The following is a 21,788-nucleotide window of genomic DNA, read 5'->3' as shown; positions in this document are numbered from 1 at the left end:
ATTTTTTCCTACTAAAATAAAATCATGCAATCCTGACTTTGCTGCAGTGAGATGGAGTCCTGATTATAACCCAAATATCATAAATATGACTAGCAGCTCATATACAGTTGGAGCCTGGTCAAGGGGGCGGTGAGAAGAAGTTCCATTTTGTAACCTCACCCGCTATTGAAGGGAGGTTGGAGTTTCTACCTGAGATCTGACACACACCTGGTGCATTACTCTTACATTCAACATTTGGCATAGAAGAGTGATGGAGGTAACTGGGGCTGCTTTGAATGATATGTAAGGACTGAGTAGCTCAACCAATATACAGCAGGCAAAAACAATCCCCTGACATGCAAGGCAAAGTGGGTGATACTGCCAGCTGCTTTGCACTACTCCACCCCTCTTCTCAAACCTTCAGTGGAACAATCCCAGTCTCAGAAGGTAATACCAAGGACACTAAAATAAAAGGAACAATGGCAGAAGAACTAGGCAGGCAAAAGTCAGATGAAGGACATGTAAATGGGGCACAACATATATTTTATAAGGACAAAACTTATGCAACACAGATGACCCAGAATAATTTATTCACAGAATGAGAAGAGAGTTAAAAGTGGAAGTGTCACACATGGCAGAACCCTCCAGCATAAGTTACACAAATAGTGAATTCATGCTAAATGGTTTTTCCTAAAAAATACAAGCAAGTTAAAACATTTTTTCCAAGATTAGCACTAGCATGCTTACTTAGGGACATTTCAGTTTTCCATTAAGCTGCAGCTGTCAAAAACACTAGATATATATGTATTGGTAATTGTGCTACACTAGAAATATAGTTTACTACTCTTCACATAAAAAGTATAATAGACATCTGACGTCTGGAACATGAAGATGTAAATCTTTTTCTGGTGTTGGGTAGTAGTGAGAACAGCTGCCATTACATAGCAGGAAAATAACTTGATATACGCACACTGAAAACTAAACCAGCATAAGTTGGATATTTTATGATCATGACAAGTTGTTGGTATATATGTCTCCATGACAGACAAATGAGGCACATGATACATGCATTGTTGTATGATGCATCATTGTCCATGCTGTTTTGATAATAGTTTAAAGTGCCTTTTAAAGAGTAAAGTATTACAAATAAAGTTTGATTCTTAATCAATATCCCAATGGTGTTTTCTGTTACAGTGTAACTACCTTGTACCGTGTGTCATAGTGATAGTTATCTTCTTATGTTTTCAACAAAAATCATACGTCTCTGGACAAAATCTGCCAGTTCTGATTCTACTGCTGCTGCTTTATGGGTATGTATTGAGATAAATGTTATTCTTTGTAAAGTTTGTCTTTTATTGTGCTTTACTAATGCTTTTTTATGATACCTGTAAATGATTAGGTGAACAATGTTTGCATAAATATCTCAATTTATTGAATATTGTAATGCATTTTGAGATGTGTGGAGTTAATCATTTTATCAAAGTGTTTAGTGCAGTCTTCTTTTTAATTCATGAGCACAAGACACAGCACAAAAACATCAGCTTGCTTGGTGTTCACAAGGGTCTTGAAGGTGAAGACTGTGGCATTTTTGGTCAGTAGCATTTGACAAGATGGTCTGGAATTCTGGGTAACTATTCAGTTGGGAAGGGTACACGGAGTCTGAACTCAGTCTCCACAAAAGACTGATTAAGCCGAGGCATGCCATTGCCAGGTTCCATTCCTATGCTATCAAGGAAGAAATATTATCAAGACTTTGGAAACCAGGGAGGTGAGGTTTAGCTCACTAGAGCATGTGGCTCGCAGTGACTTGGATTTTTTAGGTGGAGCATTTCCATCAATTCTGAGTTGGACATGGCTTTGTAAGTCAGGCAGAGATCACCTCTGAGTAAGTGATATGCCACTGAGTACAACTGGAGTTTTTTCAATCGGGCTGCATAGGACATATGTTTGAGGCCAGTAATCCTCTTGGTGAGGTGCTTTTGTGGTCTTTTCAGCTGTTGGAAGTGTCTCGTGAGGTACATCCCAAATGGGGCATTGTACTCTATGATGGGTCTGATGATTGACGAGTAGAGGGGCACTATAACCTCTTTATTTCTAGATGCAAACCCCTTAGTAATTAGATGGGCCTCATAGAAGGATTTCCTAACTACATTGGCAATATGATTGTCAAAGGAGAGATTACTATCTACCTGGGTCCCCAGATCTCTTATTACCTCTTATGTATTAAGGGGACTGCCACCTATGTGGTAATTATTGGGTGTTTTGTTTTTCCCAAATGGGATGACTATGCATTTTTTGGCATTTAGCTTGAGGCCATTACTTTGACACCAGGTGTCTGTCTAAGTAAGGCCTTTTTGAAGGATGTCCATGTCAGCCGGAGAGTCAATTATGGATCCCAGTTTGCAGTCATTGGCGAAATTGGTTAGCCCTAGTCCTCCTGTGTTTGCCTGCACTTCTGTGAAATATATGCTGAACAGAAGGGGTCCCAGAACCGAACCTTGAGGGACACCACTTGTGACTGGTTTAGAGTCGGACCTGGCGTCCGCTATTCTTACCGTGTGAGTTCTGTCTGTAAGCCAGTTGGCAACCCATCTTGTGACGTAGGGATTTATGTTCAGGGTGGTGAGTTTTTCTATAATACCCGAGTGAGGAATGGTGTTGAATGCCATGGAGAGATCACGGTAGGCTGTGTGAACCACCTTTCCCTTGTCTATGGCTTTGGTGACTGTCTCGATGAAGTCAACCAGATTTAGTAGGCATGATCTGCCCTTAACAAAGCCAAACTGGGTCAGGGTAAGTGTTTGGAGGTTCCCAATGTCTTTTTTAATGAGTTCCATGATGATGCACTCCATAGCCTTGCAGACCAGGCTAGTCAGGCTTATGGGGCAATAGTTACCAGGGTCAGTTGTGGCCCCTCCTTTGTGGAGTGGAATAACCATTACTGTGCACCAATCTATGAGCACGTATCCTGTGGAGAGGCTGAGGTTGAACAGTGTGTTTAGGTGAGGGGTTAGTTCATTCTGTAGTTCGTGCAAGACGCAGCCTGAGACACCATCTGGCCCCAGTGATGCTGTATTTTTGGCTTTTGAAAGGGCTGTTTTCACCTGTGAAAGATGAGAGAAAGGTGAAGTTTGCACTGAATCTATCTGCCAGGATGTTGGCATTATCAGTAGGTTCAGTATATTTTGTGCTATTTTGCACTAGCTCAGAGCATATCTGCAAGTTGCTACTTAGATTCTTGACATAGCTAAAGAAGGCTTTGTGGTTATCTTTCGAATCCTTGGCTATTTTTCTTTTGAAGTTAGCCTTGGATGATTTTATGAGGGACCTTAGTTTCTTACTGATACTGATCAGGGATGTCTTTCCTTCTTGGGATTTGCTTTTTTTCTGAACTAGTTTCCTCCTTCTGTTGTATAACCTGTTTATGGCAGGGGTCCACCAGACTGGTTTCCTTCTCTTAGGGGAGTGAGTCTTGGTTTTGCTAGGGATGGCATGATCCATGCATCCTTGTAGGTGTTCATAGAGTGCAATTGTAAAGGATTCTGCATCTTGGGCAGTGTTATCCTTTAGTATGGGGGCGGTGAAACTTACCACCTCTGCCTTAAGTAAGGTGAAGTTTGCATTAGAAAAGTTTTTCACTGTGGTTTCCTTGGTTGGGGTGGTGGGGTGTGGACATCTAGGGTGATTAGTTTATGGTCTGATCTAACCAGTGATGGGTTGACCTTCAGTACGGAACACCTGTCGCCCATGTTGGTGATGACCAGGTCCAATATGTTGTGGCCTCTGGTAGGGGAGTTTACCAGCTGATCCAGGGCATTTCAGTTGATAAATTCCAGGAAGTGCTGAGCCTGGGAGTTTGTACTCAAGTAGTTTTCCGAGTTAATGGGAGGGTAATTGAAATCACCCAATATCAGGGTGTTTGGTAGGACCTTCATGTTTTCCACTGTCTCCAGAAAGGTGGAGTGGTGGTCCTGGGTCATGGAGGGTGATCTGTAGCAGGCCACAATTTGCATTGCAGATTTGCCCAATGTTAGTTGCACATGGATGATCTCAGAGGTATCATGCTGCGCCACTAACCTGGAGGTGTGGGTATCCTTGATGAATATGGATGCACCCCCTCCTTTTGTGCTTTGGTCCATGTTCTGTGACCGAAATGTGTGGTATGAGTTGAAGCCCAGTAGTGCTGGAGTGCTCTCTGGAGCCTTGAACCAGGTTTCATTTACTGCACAGATGTCGACGTTCTCCATACTTAGGAGTGCTTCGAGCGCATGCATTTTGAGATTTAAACTCCTGGCATTGAGTAGCATAACCCTCATTTTTTACTTGTGCTGTTTACGGTGGTGTGTTTGAATTTTGAGCCTTATCTCAAAAAGGCACTATTGGGGCAGCAAGAGCCTTGGCCAGTATTTGAAAGCCAAGGGGTGACAGGTGCAAGCCGTCTCTTGTGAAACAACGCACCTTGTCGAGCATGTCATCCCAGGCTGACAGACACTGGATCCCCTTTGAATGACACCAGAAGCTTAGCCAATTGTTGAAATTCATCATTTTTTCTTTATACTGAGGTATCATTCTTGGTGAGGGCAGGATGCTACTCAGGGTCAGGGTCATACCCACCTGGGCTACATGATCAGAGAGCTCTTCCATGTCTCTTTTCATGTAGTCCATGGAGGTACGTCTCAGGTCATTCACACCAACATGAACAATGACAGAGTCATATCTGTACTTGTTCTGGAGTGACCTGAGTGCTTGTGTTATGTGGCGGATTCTGGCTCCCGATATGCAGCTAACAGTAACCTTCTCTTTGTCCAGCCCAGTGAGTGGGGTGTCAGTGTGCCTGACTATTGAGTCACCTATTATTAGTGTGTTAGGTATGTTATTTCACCTTAAGGGCTGTGATTGTGCGGCACATTGATTTTGTGTTTTATGTGTTGTCTGTTTTGTGACGGGAGGTGCAGGTTTTGTGGGTGTCTGCTTTGGAGCTCTCTGATGCTTTTGCAGGTTTTTATTTAGAGCCTCCAAGTATGATTTCATGTATTTATGTGTATTTTTTGCCAGTACTGGTTTAGTAGGTCTATGTGAGGCTGTAGGTGTGGTGCAAGTGTTAACCTTCTCCTCATGACTGTCTGTTCCAGTCTTGGGTGGAGAGACCTTAGCCTCCAGTTTGGCTGTATAATTGCATCTCTCGCATATGTTAGTGTTTTGTGGTAGGAGGAGAGGGCTGTCTGTGTACATGATGCAGTTTTACCATTCCCTCCGGATACCCAGATTCACCAGCTGGACTGGAAGGTACACCTGAAGTTGCCCTTTGGTCATGCCTGAATAGTAGGGTGAGCTGCTTAGTTGCTTAGTTGGTGAAGGGTGGATAAAGAGGCTTGCCCTACTGGGCAGTCAAGTGTCGGGGTATATTAGTGCTTGCTATTAGGTCTGAGCAAGTGCTGGACTGTGGGATGCTTTTTGAGTGCTTAGTTTGAGAGTTAGACTAATTTCAAGTGAAAAACTGAAGAGGAGACTTAGTGGAGCCAGGAATAATTTAACCCTAGTTAACCGGTGTTGCCCGGCACACAAAACTGTGCAAACGCGTTTTTTAAAATACATGGTTCGTGCAATCCCTAACAGGACTGAGATGCTATCCTCCAAAAAAAGGAAGCCAATCTGGTGGTCCCCTGCCATAAACAAACTCTACAACAGAAGAAGGAAACTGTTGCAAAAAAGAGTAAAATCCCATGATTGGAGAAACTCCCTGGTCAGCCTCAGTAAGAAGCTGAGACTCCTCATAAAATCCTCCAAAGCTATTATGAAAACAAAATCGCCACTGACTCTAAAGACAACCAAAAAGCATTCTATAGCTATGTCAAGAATCTCAATGGCAACACTCAGATCTACTCTGAGTTACAGCACAATGGCACTAAATATACAGAACCAACTGATATTGCCAACATCCTGGCAGATAGGTTCAGTGCTACCTTTACCCCCCTGTCATCCCCTAAAGGGTCCATCTCTATACCAGAAGAATGCAAAGTTCCTGTAATCATGGCTGCACAGGTAAAAAACACACTATCCAAAGACAAGAACACAGCATCCATGGGACCTGACAACATCCCAGGCTGTGTTCTACATGAACTACAGAATGAACAGGCATCCCACCTAAGTACCATGTTTAATCATAGCCTCATCACAGGCTATGTGTGCACTGAATGGTGCACATCGACAGTTATCCCACTCCACAAAGGGGGAGCCATCACAGACCTCGGAAACTACCCCCCATTAGCCTAATGAGCCTGGTCTGCAAGCCTATGGAATGTATCATCATGGAACTTATAAACAATGACATTGGTAATCTCCAAACTCAGGACCCCACCCAGTTTGGGTTTGTAAAAGGCAGATCATGTCTCCCAAACCTGATAGACTTCTTTGAAGCAGTCACCAAAGCTGTAGCTGAGGGTAAGGTGGTTCACATAGCCTATCTAGATGTTGCCAAGACTTTCAACACCATCCCCCACTCTGGAATTATAGATAAACTCACTAAACTAGGTATAAATCCCTATGTCACAAGATGGGTTGCCAACTTGCTCACTGACAGAACCCACACTGTGAAAGTAGCAGACTCCAAATCCAACTTCAGACCAGTGACAAGTGGAGTACTATAGGGTCCAGTCCTGGGTCCTCTCCTGTTTAATATCTACTTCTCTGAAGTACAGGCCAACACAGAAGGTCTTTGACTAATGAAGTTCACAGATGACTGCAAACTAGGAGCCATAATCAAAACTCCAAACGATGTGGACATCCTATAAAAGGGCCTTGCTGAGACAGATGCCTGGTGTCAAAGCCAGGGCCTCAAGCTCAATGCCAAAAAGTGCATCGTCATCCCTTTTGGTAAAAACTCGGTACCCATGAACTACCACATAGGCGGTAGTCTACTTAACACCGAAAGTGTGATAAGAGACCTTGGGACACAGGTGGACAGTAGTCTCTCCTTTGATAATCACATCACCACAGTAGTCAGGAAATCCTTCTATGTGGCACACCTCATCACAAAAGGTTTCTCATCGAGGAAAAAAGAGGTCATTGTTCCCCTCTACTCGTCACTCATTAGACCCATTATAGAGTACAATGCCCCTTTTGGTATGTACCTCACAAGACATCTACAACAACTGGAAAGGCCACAGAAATACCTCACAAAGAGGATTACCGGCTTCAAACAGATGCCCTATGCAGATCGTCTCAAAAAACTACAGCTTTACTCCATCGCATATTGCCTACTCAGAGGCGATCTCTGCCTAACACACAAAGCTATGTCAAACCTAGAGCTTTAAGACATGCTTCACTTAAAGAAATCTCAATCCCTATGAGCTACACACTCTAGGGACCTAAACCTTGTCACCACAATAAACAGAACATGTTGGAGGGATAGATTCCTGTCCCAGAGACTTCCCATACTCTGGAACAAACTACTATCTATATCAAACAGAGCTCCTCATTAGCACTCTTCAAGAAAAATCTTGATGATTGGATGGGAGATAGGAAATTCACCCCGGGGATCACTTCTGTGGCTCTGCTCGACAGTGGCACAGGAAAATAATTTTCTTGGGTGGCGAACACCAGGGTACCTTTTGGCTAGGTTTATATATGCCCTAGGGCCAATAGTCTAGTACCTACCTATGAACCTATTAACTTCTGTGCTGGAACCACTCCTCCAGGGACAGATGGCTGCTCAAAGTTCCACTCTCTCACAGGTGAACAGAGAAACTTCCCTCTATCCAAGTAAGGTATGGGCAACTCAGAAACTTATAACACAACCCTGAATTCAGCACTAGCCTGAAAACTGGACTATACTAGCTTAGAAAGGCAGGAAACAAGAAATTTTTTTTTGAAAAGATTAGGCAAAAACAGTAAAAAGTACACTTAAAACAGCTTTAAACAACTACAAGCGATCAGAAAATGCTATCACACTTTTGTGTGTAGCCTGCAACAGTTAAACAATTTATTTAAACAAAAAACTACTTTTTAAAAGTGCAGGCAGTCAAATAAGTACAATATGTGAAAAAAACAAGCTTTTAAATCACAAGTGCTGGAAAAATCAGCGTTTAGGTGGAAAACAGTTAAATACAGCAAGAAAATACAGAAAACTGATACTCAATCACTCCAAAGTCTCTCTTTTAAGCTAGAAGGCTTGTATCAGTTTAAGGCTTTCTAGTGCTTTCCAGTAGGTTAGTTACAGGAAAGATGGGAAACAAGTGCATATGTGGTCTTTTAAACCAGAATGTTGAAAGAGATGGACAACTTCCCGAATGATCAATAAACTACAATTCCTGGGCCAAGAACCACTCCTCTGGTGGTAGTCATGCTACCTAGTACTTACCACTGCCTCTGATAAGCTAGAAGGCTGCACTCCAACACAAAGGCTTGGGGGGCTCAAAAGCTTACAAACAGTCCTGGATACAGCAAATCTGTACCTGGACTAGACTAGTTATGGGAAAGGTGGGGATCAAGCGCAAACACGAGCTTTAAAACCAGAAAGTTGAGAGAGATGGAAAAAACTGCCCAAACGGCCAATAAGCTACAATTTCTGGGCCAGAACCACTCCTCTTGTGGTAGATAGGCTACCTAGTGCTTACCACTCCCACTGATAGGCTAGAAGGCTTCCCTCCAACACAGAAAGGCTTGTGGGGCTCAGAAGTTTACCAACAGTCCTGGATACAGCAACTCTGTATCTGGACTAGGCTAGTAACAGGAAAGGTGGGAAACAGTGCAAGTGCGGCTTTTAAACCAGAAAGTTGAAAGAGATGGGAAAAATCTGCCCAAACGGCCAGTAGCTACAATTTCTGGACCAGGAACCACTCCTCTTGTGGTAGATAGGCTATCTAATGCTTACCATTCCCACTGATAAGCTAGAAGGCTTCCCTCCAACACAGAAGGGCTTGCGGCACTCAAAAGCTTGCCAACAGTCCTGGATACAGCAACTCTGTATCTGGACTAGGCTAGTAACAGGAAAGGTGGGAAACAGTGCAAGTGCAGCTTTTAAACCAGAAAGTTGAAAGAGATGGGAAAAATCTGCCCAAACGGCCAGTAGCTACAATTTCTGGGCCAGGAACCACTCCTCTTGTGGTAGATAGGCTACCTAATGCTTACCACTCCCACTGATAGGCTAGAAGGCTTCCCTCCAACACAGAAAAGCTTGGAATGCTCAGAAGCTTAGAAAGAGTCTTGGATACAGCAAATATGTACCTGGACTAGACTAGTTACAGGAAAGGTGGGGAACAAGCGCAAATGCAGGCTTTTAAGCCAGCAAGTTGAAAGAGATGGAAAACTGCCTAAACGGCCAATAAACAACAATTTATGGGCCAAAACCCACTCTTCCCATGGAAGATAGGCTACCTGATGCTTACCACTCCCACTGATAAGCTAGAAGGCTTCTCTCCAACACAGAAAGGCTTGGGGGGGGGGCTCAGAAGCTTAAAAAGAGTCCTGGATACAGCAAATCTGTACCTAGACTAGACTAGTAACAGGAAAGGCAGGAAACAAGCACAAACACAGGCTTTTAAATCAGAAGGTTGAAAGAGATGGAAGAGCTTCCCAAATGGCCAATAAACTATAATTTCTGGGCCAGAAACCTCTCCTCCTGTGCTAGATAGGCAGCCTAGTGCTTACCACTCCCACTGATAAGCTAGAAGGCTTCCTTCCAACACAGAAAGGCTTGGGGGCTCAGGAGCTTACAAACAGTCCTGGATACAGCATATATGTATCTGGACTAGACAAGTTACAGGAAAGGCAGGAAACAAGCTAGGATTTTTTTTTACAGAAAAGCAGCTAAAACAGCAGTAAATACAATTCAAATGCAGTGCAGGCCAGCACACTTGTATCAATATTACGGCAAATACAGTTTAATTAAATGCAATTAAATTAACAAATGACGAAAAAACAAGTGCAGAAGGCATTAAATTAGAAGGCTACTAACAAGTAGTAATAAGTGCAGAGTAAAAACAACTGAACAGATAGCACGCAGAACAGCAACTAAGACAGTTACAGTAAGAGCAACTGAATATGTATATATATATATATATATATATATATATATATATATATATATATATATATATATATTTTTTTTTTTTTTTTTTTTTTTGAGGGAGGGAACACAGCAGGATTAAGATGCTACAGGGGTTGTCCTTCTCAAATGCTATCTTTGTACAAAGTAGGGGTGCCTAAAATCAGGATATGATCTCACTGCACTCAGTTGAGTGAGCAAATGAGATAGGCCCAGAAGGAGTATCCAAATACAAACTTATAAGAGGGGCAGGCAGTTTCAAAGCCACCAAGATTAACACCAAAACAAGAACAGGGAGAGTAGGTGGGAGAAACACAGTGGAGACAACAAGAGACAGAAACAATACAGCACCACTATAAATAATAGGCAAATGTATAAATACAGCACAGTGCAAATTAAGTTGCAAAAAGTGTACTTATCAGTTTGGAATAGATTCCAACTCTGTTCACTGCAAATCTATCAGATTTCCAGCAGTTCACAGAAATGCAGCCTGTATTGGAATTACAGCAATGAGATACACCTCAGGCAATGAGTAACAGCTAGGATGTGGACTGGCTCAACAACCCCCTCCCTGAAACTAGCTTGAGCTACCCTGAGAAAAAAACACAGTGGAGACAACAAGAGACAGAAACAATACAGCACCACTATAAATAACAGGCAAGTGTATAAGTACAGCACAGTGCAAATTAAGTTGCAAAAAGTGTACTTATCATTTTGGAATAGATTCCAATTCTGCAGCTCACAGCAAATCTATCAGCTTTCCAGCAGTTCACAGAAAATGCTGCTCCTAAATAATCCACATGTATCTAGGCATGAATGCTACCCACCACTACCTACATGTGTAGGTAGTGACCAAGTTTGTGGACAACTGTGCTGTCTATCATTGACTCCCCAAATGATGTTAAGATACTGCAAGAGGGTCTTGCATTAACAACAGACTGGTGCCAAGGTCCTGGCCCCAAGCTACATGCAAAAACTGTATCATCATACCATTTGGCAAAGACACAGCCCCACTGTTTACCACATCAATGTCAACCTATTAAACACACAACCTGTTTTGAGAGATATGGGCACTCAGGTTGATATCAATTTCACATTCAACCAGCATGTAGAAGCAATAGTTAGATAGGCCTTGTACATGGTTCATCTCATAGGTAAAGGGATTGCATCAAGAAAAAAGGTGATCATTACCTCTCTATAGTCCTCACCATTATTTTAGTACAATGCCCCATTTGGCATGTACCTATCCAGACATCTGCACCAACTGGAAAGCCCACGGAAATACCTTCCAAAGGTAATCCATGGCCTCCAACACCTGTCCCATGTAGACAGGCTCAAATAACTAGTGCTTCACTAGGTATCAGATAGGGTGCTCAGAGATGGGCTGAGTCACACCTACAAGGCAATGTTAGACCCTGCCCTACTACAGCTGCCCCATATCTGTAACCATAACACCTTGCACATTACCTGAATGACAGGCCTGAATCTGATATGTGACATCAACACAACCTGCTGGAGAGACATGTTTGTCTCCCAGAGGCTGCCCTGTTTCAGGAATACACTATTCATGTACGTTAGAATACCATGCTGACCTTCTTTAAGCACAACAGTGATGAGTGGATGGGAAACCACAAATCTGTTCCAGAGGTCCCACCTGTGTCCCTCATTGACAGGGGCAACAGGTGCTGACTGATGCTTCTTGTTGGGAATAAACTAATGTCTAGGCTTATAAGGGCCCCAGGCCCATTATTCTAGTAAACTACTGTGATCCTATGAAACTATGACCTACTGAACTTCCAGGTGACATGTATCAAGAGTAGCATGCTGTGTCATGGGGTATTCATTTTATGCTGTCTGCCCCCATTGTCCCTGACACACTGTTCTACACATACACACCTAGGTAACCATGCACATATATAGCCATACCTTGGCAAAGTCACATTTCTGCATTGCTACCATGCCATCCTGAGCCACAGTATTGACACCAGGTCTCCACAGCATAGACACACATATCCCTGGAACAGAAACAGAAAAAGGTCTGGGAGGCAACAGTCAGTCAGCAATACTACCACCAATGTAGCATCATGGAACAAACGTACATATACTTTGATGTGTACTCGTGACACATGCCAGCAGACAGCACCTTACAGGGCATAACACTACTGCACTATAAACTATAATTCAATGTACTATAGTCACCCTGTGCATCAGACACATATTTGCATGTCCCTGCATCATTGATGGTATGGATGACAGGGATGTGGCACAGGTATCATCACATGCATAGGGTGTGGTGTGGGGTTGCCAAAGGCATAGCCTGTGCCACATAGTTGACATTGTGTGTGTGTGTGTGTGTGTGTGTGTGTGTGTGTGTGTGTGTGTGTGTGTGTGTGTGTGTGTGTGTGTGTGTGTCTCTGGAGTGGTGTGGGTCAGCTGGACCATGGAGAGGAGCTGTGTGTGTCTGTTGGTGTCCTGCATGTGACAGTGATGTGTGAGTGCATGCGTGTACACAGTCAAGCCATTTACTAGCCCTACACAAGGGTATGTTGACAGCTGTGGACTGTACATGGCAGAATGTACAGCTCACTGTCTCTGGCCACGAACATGGGAACTGGCTTTGCCATGAGTCGCACTGACACCACCATGCCTTGGGTCATATGCGGTATTACTTGCTGATGGTGACTAATGTCTGCTGGATCCATGTCCCTTACTGGATCATCCAGGACCATGTGCCCATGGCCTGCCAAGTTGTGGGGTGGACAGCACCCTCCCTTCTGTAGTGCCTATGGTACTGCCATTACGGGAGTGGGACAGTGCATGGTCATGCAGATTCTCAGCTGATGTTGGTGCTTTCCTACATCTACATGTCTAATGCCCTCTCCCACCAAATGTTCCAGCGCAGACAATGCATGGTCAAGGAGTGACAATGTCTCACCCCATCTGTCCACTACATCAGCATATGATGCATGGCGTCACCAATGTTGTGGATGGAGTCATGGATGCCAGACAGTGATGCATCCATGATGCTGAGCATCCATCTGGTGTTGCATTCAGAATGTGCCTGTGCCTCCATGATGGACTGAAACATGCAACCAGTGACTCATGATGTGACACCTGTGATAGGTGGTGGATGGGCAGCAGTCCTCATTTGAGCACCCCTGTCAATCTGCCTGAGTGGGACCTCACCAGATCTCTGGCTATGTCTAGTGTCTACAGTCACAGATGCCATAGTTGCCACACTCTCCTGTTCGATGCCACCACCCTCTAACTGTCCAATATCTGTGGCTGCTGGGGACTGGATATGTGTGGGCATACTGACTGTGTGTGGGGACATTGATGAGGAATTGGGATGTCAACCAATGGGGCAGATTCAACCCCCAACAACCCCACCTGTGCCTCATTATGGCCACCATCATCATCAGAGTCTGATGACACACTGACATCAGGTTGTGAGGGGGACAAACTCCAACTCCCACAGTCACCTGTGAGGAGGAAGACAACATAACTACATTAATACCTGCACTATTATGTCTGCTGATCCACACACACACACACACACACACACACACACACACACACACACACACACACACACAGACACACACACACACATACATACATATACAGGTGAGGTGCCACAACTGCATTATACATACCACACCTTATTACTGATCCCATGTACAACACACAAACAGACCACAACAGACACAGACAAGACAAGCCCTTAACAACATGCAGTGCAGCTAGGTCCAGTTAATGTTGCCAATACTTTACACCTGTGAGATAAGCGACATGTCAGTGTATGTGATGGACCTTCACCTTAAACACAGTGCACCCATCTCCAACATATTATTGCTGCCGTATAGCAGACTCATGCACCTTCACAATAATATATGCAAATATGTTATAGATCATGCAGATATGCTACTGTGATTACCAATTTAATGCACTCCAATGAACCACTCCAGAACTGAACATACAAGTATTGTACTATGGCTAAGCTTAACAGTTGTGTCCACAGCAAACTGGCAGCCCTTAAAATTCCTAGGGTATACATGAGCCATAACAAAGCAGTTTCACACTCACCGGCTACAATTTATTTTATTTTATTTTACATTTGTTTACCAGGATAGTCCGACTGGATACATATCCATTTTCAGCGGAGGCCTGGGGAGAAAAGCTCCAAAAAACACATTCAACAAACTGTTACATTTTTACAGTTTAAAACACAAAATAAACACAAATAAAAAAGATGTGTACACAGATGTAAAAAAACACAACAAACAGATATGCACACACAAATTATTACATTTTTACTCAGATGGAAAATTCTTGACAGTCTTTTTAAGAATGATAGGGTATTGAATGCCTAGTAGGCTAACCTGGTAGTAGATCCAAGGAGATCATAGGATATATAAGTTAAGAAACAAAATGCAAGAAGATACAAGATGTTGGACTCCGGCCATACCAGATGTACCCTTGGTACTATTGGGAGAGGTATTGTCAGCAAACACAAATGTGGCATTGTTACAGGATAATATGTGCATATATCAACATGTATGAACTGTGATACTGCCCACATTGCTAACATTCTGAGTATGTGTGCACGTGTGCATTACAACCTCCCCGAATGCAGATTGATCTGATATTTGTTTACAGGTATACAGAGGCTGCCACTATGTCTGCTACAGTATTAAAGTGATGACCACAGGAGGCTTACCTGGACATTCCTTTGCTGTGGAAGTTGTGCCACCCACCTCCACGACATATAGGGTGATGGATGCTTGCAGGCTGGTGGCTGAATCCAAGTTTGTCAGGAACTCCTCTGTGGCTGAGAGTGGTTGTTGTATTGCAAGCCCTCCACCGGTGCCAGCACGGTCCCTGGCCACAGCTATGGCCCTTTGCCGTGCAGCATTTCTCATGTCTGTGGCCCAATGTCAGACCTGCTCGTAGCTTCTTTCCTGTAGCCCAACATGATTTACTGATGCAACAAGGTCTGACCATAGTGCAGTGCTTTGTTTCCAATTCTGGCAACTCCTTGACATCAGGATCTCATGATGCAGTCTAAGACCATCAACTATAACGTAATTTTTTTGGCTGCAGAAAAAGGTGGGTTCCTCCATCTGTACATCACACCTGAAAGACAAGAAGAGGGGAACCTGTCACAGGGCCACATACATTGCTCTCTATTATGTACACTCCCTGCACATCCACATTATCCAGCACTATCCTTTGCTAACTCCAACATCATACCCCCAAATCTATCGCCACAGTATGTATGTGGCTATCAGCAACATAGTGGCAATACGGCATGTGTTTCCCTCCTCATCCTGATGTTTACTGCTACTTACTGCATGTTCTCTAAGGTTTTCAACTGCATCTTTTTTTGCACCTATTCCTGCTTGTTTATAGCCTGTCTACATTGTATGTGGTAGTGTAAGCCTCCTACTTTTGTGTTAAGTACCTGGGCTGTAGGCCCACCCCTTAGGTCTTCCTGGCTTTTCTCCCTCCAATTCTGACAAATACAGCTGGACAATGTCCTACAGTTTCCCCTGCCAGTCTGTTTGATATGGGCATCTTGATACAGTGTAGCAACTACCTCATGTACAAGGACAACCTTCTACAAACACCACCAAGGAATACAATGTGTGAGAGATACAATGACATTAGGGACCTACAGTCCATGCTGTCTCACTCTCAAGCCCACATATCTGGCACCAAAAAGGCTGTCAATACAATCAGTACACCTGAAAAAAAATGTATCTGCTTTTACTGTATTTGTGTTTCTTCCTACTTTATTTTGCTTTTGCATCATCTTAAAAGTACTCAATTGTATTTATTACTGCTTGGTGTAACTCATTCTAAGCCTTTTAGTTTAAGCACTTGGGCTTCAGACCAGTTGTTTTACATTAAGAAGGTTTGTGGTCTGCACTGTAGTGGCAGAACAGGTAACTTACATCCTTCTAAGTTGGGAACTGCTGATTGAGGGCTCAGTGTCTGTTATTCTAAAAGTGTATCAGTTCTGGTTTAAGCACTTGGGCTTCAGGACAGTTATTTTACATTAAGAAGGTTTGTGGTCTGCACTCTTGTGGGAGGAGAGGCTGGACTCTGCCCTTCTGAGCTGGGAATTTCTGGTTAAAGGCGTATAGTGCATGAATATTTGAACTGTTTCTTACTGAAATTGGTACACCTTGTTTGCTGTAGCATAGACTAGATCCAGGCCTGCTGAATCTAGCTTTGTTTGTATAACTTGAGCACTAATCCAGGCATTCTTTAAAGTATTCAATTGTATTTATTACTGCTTGGTAGTAACTTGATTAAAGTGTAACTATCATTCTAAGTCTTTTGGATTAAGCACTTGGGTGTCAGACCAGTTGTTTTACATTAGGAAGGTTTGTGGCCTGCGCTGTGGTGGCAGGACAGGTAGCTTACATCCTTCTAAGTTGGGAACTGCTGATTGAGGGCTCAGTGTCTGTTATTCTAAAAGTGTATTAGTTCTGGTTTAAGCACTTGGGCTTCAGGCCAGTTATTTTACATTAAGAAGGTTTGTGGTCTGTACTCTTGTGGGAGGAGAGGCTGGACTCTGCCCTTCTGAGCTGGGAATTTCTGGTTAAAAGCATATAGTGTATGCATATTTGAACTGTTTCTTATTGAAATTGGTACACCTTGTTTGCTGTAGCATAGACTAGATCCAGGCCTGATGAATCTAGCTTTGTTTGTATGCTTGTTGTTTGTTTGCTTGTTATTTCCCTGAAACGCTAATTCCACCTAAAACACGGCTTTTCAGTGCTTCTGTGGATCCCTAGTGATATCTGCATTGCTTACTGTACTTATTTCCTTGTTTCACTTGAAAGAAAATTACTCTTTGTCGTTTTTGCATTTAAGTTACCTGTAACACATTGCATTTAAGTTACCTGGCACTTGCTCACTAAAGCAATTATATAAGTCAGCACTAAAACATTAAAAGCACTACACCCTCACAAACCCCCCTTGAGTACCTTGTTCCCCATTGGCCCTTTTTTTCAATTATAAAGGAATTCCCAATAGTATTCCAATATGTCGGAAGGTCAGTTTTCAATCTCCTCTCTGGTCCAGCTGGTGAATCTGGGAATCTTGAGGCAATGTTACAACTGCCTCATGTACACAGACAAATTCCAACACATGTGAGTGATGCAGCCATATAGCCAAACTGGAGGCTAAGCTCTCTCAACTCAGTACTGGTGTAACCAGTCAGGAGGAGTAGGAAATCACACTCACTACAATTCCAGTCTCACATAGACCTACCATGACAGCAAACCAAACACATAAACACACAAAAACATACTTGGTGGCTCTAAATAAAAATCTGCCTAAGCAGCAGAGACCTCCAAAGCAGACACCCAAGCAACCACTACCCCAAAACAAAACACGTGCAGCACATAGCTCACAAAGCCAGTGTGCCAAACAGTCACAGCCCTTAAGGCTAAACAACACACCTGATACACTTGTAATAGGTGACTCTATCGTCAGGCACACTGACGTCCCGCTCACCAGGCTGAACAAGGAGAAGGTCACGGTGAGCTATCTGTCGGGCGCTAGGATCCGCCACATAACACAAGCACTCAGGTCACTCCAAGGCAAGTACAAATATGACTCAGTCATTGTCCATGCTGGTGTGAATGACCTGAGACGTACCTCCCTGGACTACACGAAAAGAGACATAGAGGAACTCTCTGAGCATGTAGCCCAGGCCGGTATGACCCTAACCTTGAGTAGCATCTTACCCTCACCAAGAATGATGCCACAATATGAAGACAAGATGATCAATTTCAAGAATTGGCTTAAGTATTGGTGTCATTCAAAGGGGATCCAATGCCTGTCAGCCTGGGATGACATGCTCGACAAGCCACGATGCTTCACTAGGGACGGCTTACACCTGTCACCCCTGGGCTTTCGGATATTGGCAAAGGCTCTTGCTACCCCCATAGTGCCTTTTTTAGGCAAGGCTCAAAAGACAAACCCACCTCCATAGGTATCACAAGGGATAAGAAACTAAGAGTAATGCTACTCAATGCCAGAAGTCTAAACCTCAAGATGCACGCACTCGAAACTCTCCTGAGCATGGAGAGCATTGATATCTGTGCAATAACAGAAACCTGGTTCAAGGCTCCCGAGAGCACCCCAGCACTACCAGGTTATACCTCATACCATGCTTTTTGGCCCCAAAACCTGGACCAAACCACAAAAGGAGGGGGAGTATCAATATTCGTCAAAGATACCCACACCTCCAGGTTGGTGCCACAGCATGAAGCATCAGAGACTATCCATGCGCAACTAACAGTGGGTAAAACTGCCTTCCAGTTTATAGCCTGCTACAGTCCACCTTCCCAAACCCAGGAACCCCACTCGACCTTCCTGAGAATACTGGAAAATATGAAGGTCTCTCCAAACACCATTATATTGTGTGACTTCTACTACCCAAACATAGACTGGGAGCATTACTCTAGCTCCAACACCCTAGCCCAAAGGTTCCTAGAATTTATAAACTCAAATGCTATGGAACAACTTGTTACCACTCCCACAAGAGGGGAAAACATACTGGACCTGATCATTACCAACATGGGGACTCTATGCTCCAGACCAGAAGTGTATCCCTCTCTGGTAAGATCAGACCACAAACTAATCTCACTGGATATTCACATCCTGACCCCACCCCCTACCCAGAAAACCACAGTGAAAACCTTTTCTAAAGCAAATTTCATACGCCTCAAAACCGAGGTGGAATCCTTCAAAGCCCCCGGGCCTATGGAAAATACGGCCCAGACCGCAGAATCCTTTATAAACGCATTCTATGAACATCTTCAGGAATGCATGGATCATTCAATCCCAAATAAAACCAAGACCCAATCCTCCAAAGGCAGACGTCCTGTCTGGTGGACCCCAGCCATAAACAAACTATACAGTAGAAGAGGAAGCTACTACATGATAGAGCAAAATCTCAAAAAGGGAAGGCATCTCTGATCAGTATTAGCAAAAAACTACGGGCACTCATAAAATCGTCTAAGGCCAGCTTCGAGAGAAAAATTGCACAGGACACTAAGCATAATCACAAGGCTTTCTTTAGTTATGTTAGGAACCTGGGTGGGAATTCCCAGATATGCTCAGAATTAGTCCAAAATGACAAAAAATACACTGAACCCACAGACATTGCCAACATCCTAGCTGACAGGTTCAGCACAAACTTCTCCCACCCCTCCCCACCAACAGGGCAAATATATATCCCAGCAGAGTGCTGCCCCCCTGACATCTCAGATGCTCAGGTAAGAGCCGCCCCCTCCAAAGCAAAAAACACAGCATTAATGGGACCAGACGGTATCCCGGGCTGCGTCCTACATGAACTCCAAGAAGAGCTAAACCCAAACATAAAACTACTGTTCAATCTCAGCCTTACTACAGGATATGTACCCAAAGAGTGGCGTACAGCAACAGTGGTCCCTCTCCACAAAGGTGGCACCTCAACGGATCCTGGAAACTATTGCCCCATAAGTCTGACTAGCTTGGTCTGCAAAGCTATGGAAAGGATCATCATGGACCTCATAAATAAAGATATTGGGGACCTACAGACACTGGATCCTACCCAGTTCGGCTTTGTTAAGGGCAGATCCTGCCTCTTAAACCTGGTCGATTTCTTTGAAACAGTCACCAAGGCCATTGATGAGGGGAAGGTGGTCCACACAGCCTACCTGGACCTTGCAAAAGCCTTCGATACAATACCCCACTCGGGCATTATAGATAAGCTCACCAGCTTAAATATAAACCCCTATGTCACTAGATGGGTTGCAAACTGGCTCAAGGACAGAACCCACATGGTTAGAATTGCTGGAGCCATGTCAGACTTCAAACCAGTTACAAGTGGCATCCCACAAGGCTCAGTCTGGGGACCTCTCTTGTTCGGTATATATTTCTCGGAGGTACAGGCCAACACGGAAAGACTGTTGCTTACCAAGTTCGCAGATGACTGCAAACTGGGCACCATAATTGACTCTCCAGCCGACACAAGCATCCTCCAAAAGGGCCTCATAGAAACAGACAACTGGTGCTAGAGCCATGGCCTCAAGCTAAACACCAAAAAGTGTATTGTCATCCCCTTTGGCAAAAACAAGCTGCCCACAAATTACCACATAGGTGGTAATCCATTAATTACAGAAGAAGTAATTAGGGACCTGGGGACCCAAGTTGATAGCAGTCTCTAATTTGACAACCACGTGGCCAAAGTGGTTAGAAAAACATTTTATATAGCCCACCTAATCATGAAGGGATTCACATCTAGATCACAGGAGGTCATCATGCCTCTTTACTCATCCCTCTTCAGGCCCATAATTGAGTACAATGCCCCTTTTGGGATGTACCTTACCAGACACCTGCAGCAACAGGAAAGACCCCAAAAGTACCTCACCAAGAGGATCAAAGGGCTCAAACAGATGCCATATGCTGCCCGGTTAAAGAAACTCCAGCTCTACTCAGTGGCATACCGCCTGCTCAGAGGCGATCTGTGCCTGACGTATAAAGCCATGTCCAACCCGGAATTAATGGACATGCTGCACCTCAGAAAATCCAAATCCCATCGAGCTACGCGCTCAAGAGACTTGAACCTCAGCACTGAAATAAATAGGACATGCTGGAGGGACAGATTCATAACCCAGAGGCTCCCTTCACTCTGTAATAAAATCCCAGTCCAGGTTAGGCAGAGTCCCTCATTGACTCTCTTCAAGAGGAATCTTGATGAGTGGATGGGAGATCGTAGGTTTACCCTGGGTATCACTTCTGTGTCACTGTTAGACAGAGGCACAGTAAACTGACCTTGAAAAAGGGCATAGCAAAATTCATTTAAAATGGTTGGCGAAAGCCAAACACACTCTGGCTAGGCTTATAAATGCCCTAGGGCAGATAGCCTAGTATGAACCTATGAACCTCACAGAGGTCTATATTATAACATTGAAGTTCTCTAACATTGAATGTTATAATATTGAACCCGTAATGTCGAATGCTGAAAACAGCGAAGGTGCAGGACTCCAAATTCTTTCCCAGGGAAAGACTTTGGTGGGCCGTTGCTGTGGCTTTGCTGTTTTTAGCATTCGATATGTTGGAGCGTTTTGGGCCGGATTCAGGTAGGTGTGTGATTGTGTGTAGGTTAGGGGGCGGGTTAGGTCTGTTAGGGTTAGGGAGCGGGTCAGGTAAGTGTGTGGTTGTGTGGACGCTAGTGTTAAGGCGTGGGTTCAGGTAAGTGTGCGATTGTGTGTAGGTTAGGGTTAGGGGGTGGGTTAGGTGAGTTAGGGTTAGGGCGCGGGTGAGGTGAGTGTGCGATAGTGACAGACCTTAGGGTTAGGGTTGGGTTAAGGTAAGTGGATAGCTAGTACTGTGTGTAAAGTTTAGTTTAGGTGTAGGATTTTAAGTGTATGTATATGGATGGCTGTTTTTTGTGTGTGTTTGTGCTGTGTGTATGTTTCGTGGAATAGTGATTTTTTTCCCTGGAAAAAAATTCGCTATTCTTACTGGTCGATGTTTTCACACTTCGGTGTTTAGGGTTCGATATTATAACATTCAATGTTAGAGAACTTCGAAGTTATGATATAGACCCCCTCACACATCACCCACACCTACACAACACACCCACATATGCGGAGGTCCTCAACATAAATATGCCCAAACAAAGGAGACCTCTGAGGCAACAACACATGCAAAATTCATAGCCCTCCACACCACATAGCATGCATAGCCACACACC

At 43.9% G+C, this 21,788-nt stretch overlaps 1 protein-coding gene across 1 annotated transcript in view; it reads left to right on the top strand.

Moving 5' to 3' along the window:
- Window positions 1-21,788, top strand: part of LOC122792759 (phospholipid-transporting ATPase ABCA1-like) — a 2,266,772-nt gene that overhangs the window by 1,846,436 nt on the left and 398,548 nt on the right. Inside the window, exon 36 of the mRNA XM_044060333.1 lies at window positions 1,174-1,289. Within this exon, the coding sequence (XP_043916268.1) occupies window positions 1,174-1,289 (116 nt within the window). The remainder of the gene's footprint in view (window positions 1-1,173; window positions 1,290-21,788) is intronic.

This window comes from Protopterus annectens, chromosome 2.part0 (assembly GCF_019279795.1).
Source record: "Protopterus annectens isolate FY-2018-M chromosome 2.part0, PAN1.0, whole genome shotgun sequence".
NCBI lineage: Eukaryota > Metazoa > Chordata > Ceratodontiformes > Protopteridae > Protopterus > Protopterus annectens.
This window is presented reverse-complemented; position numbering and strand designations above follow the sequence as displayed.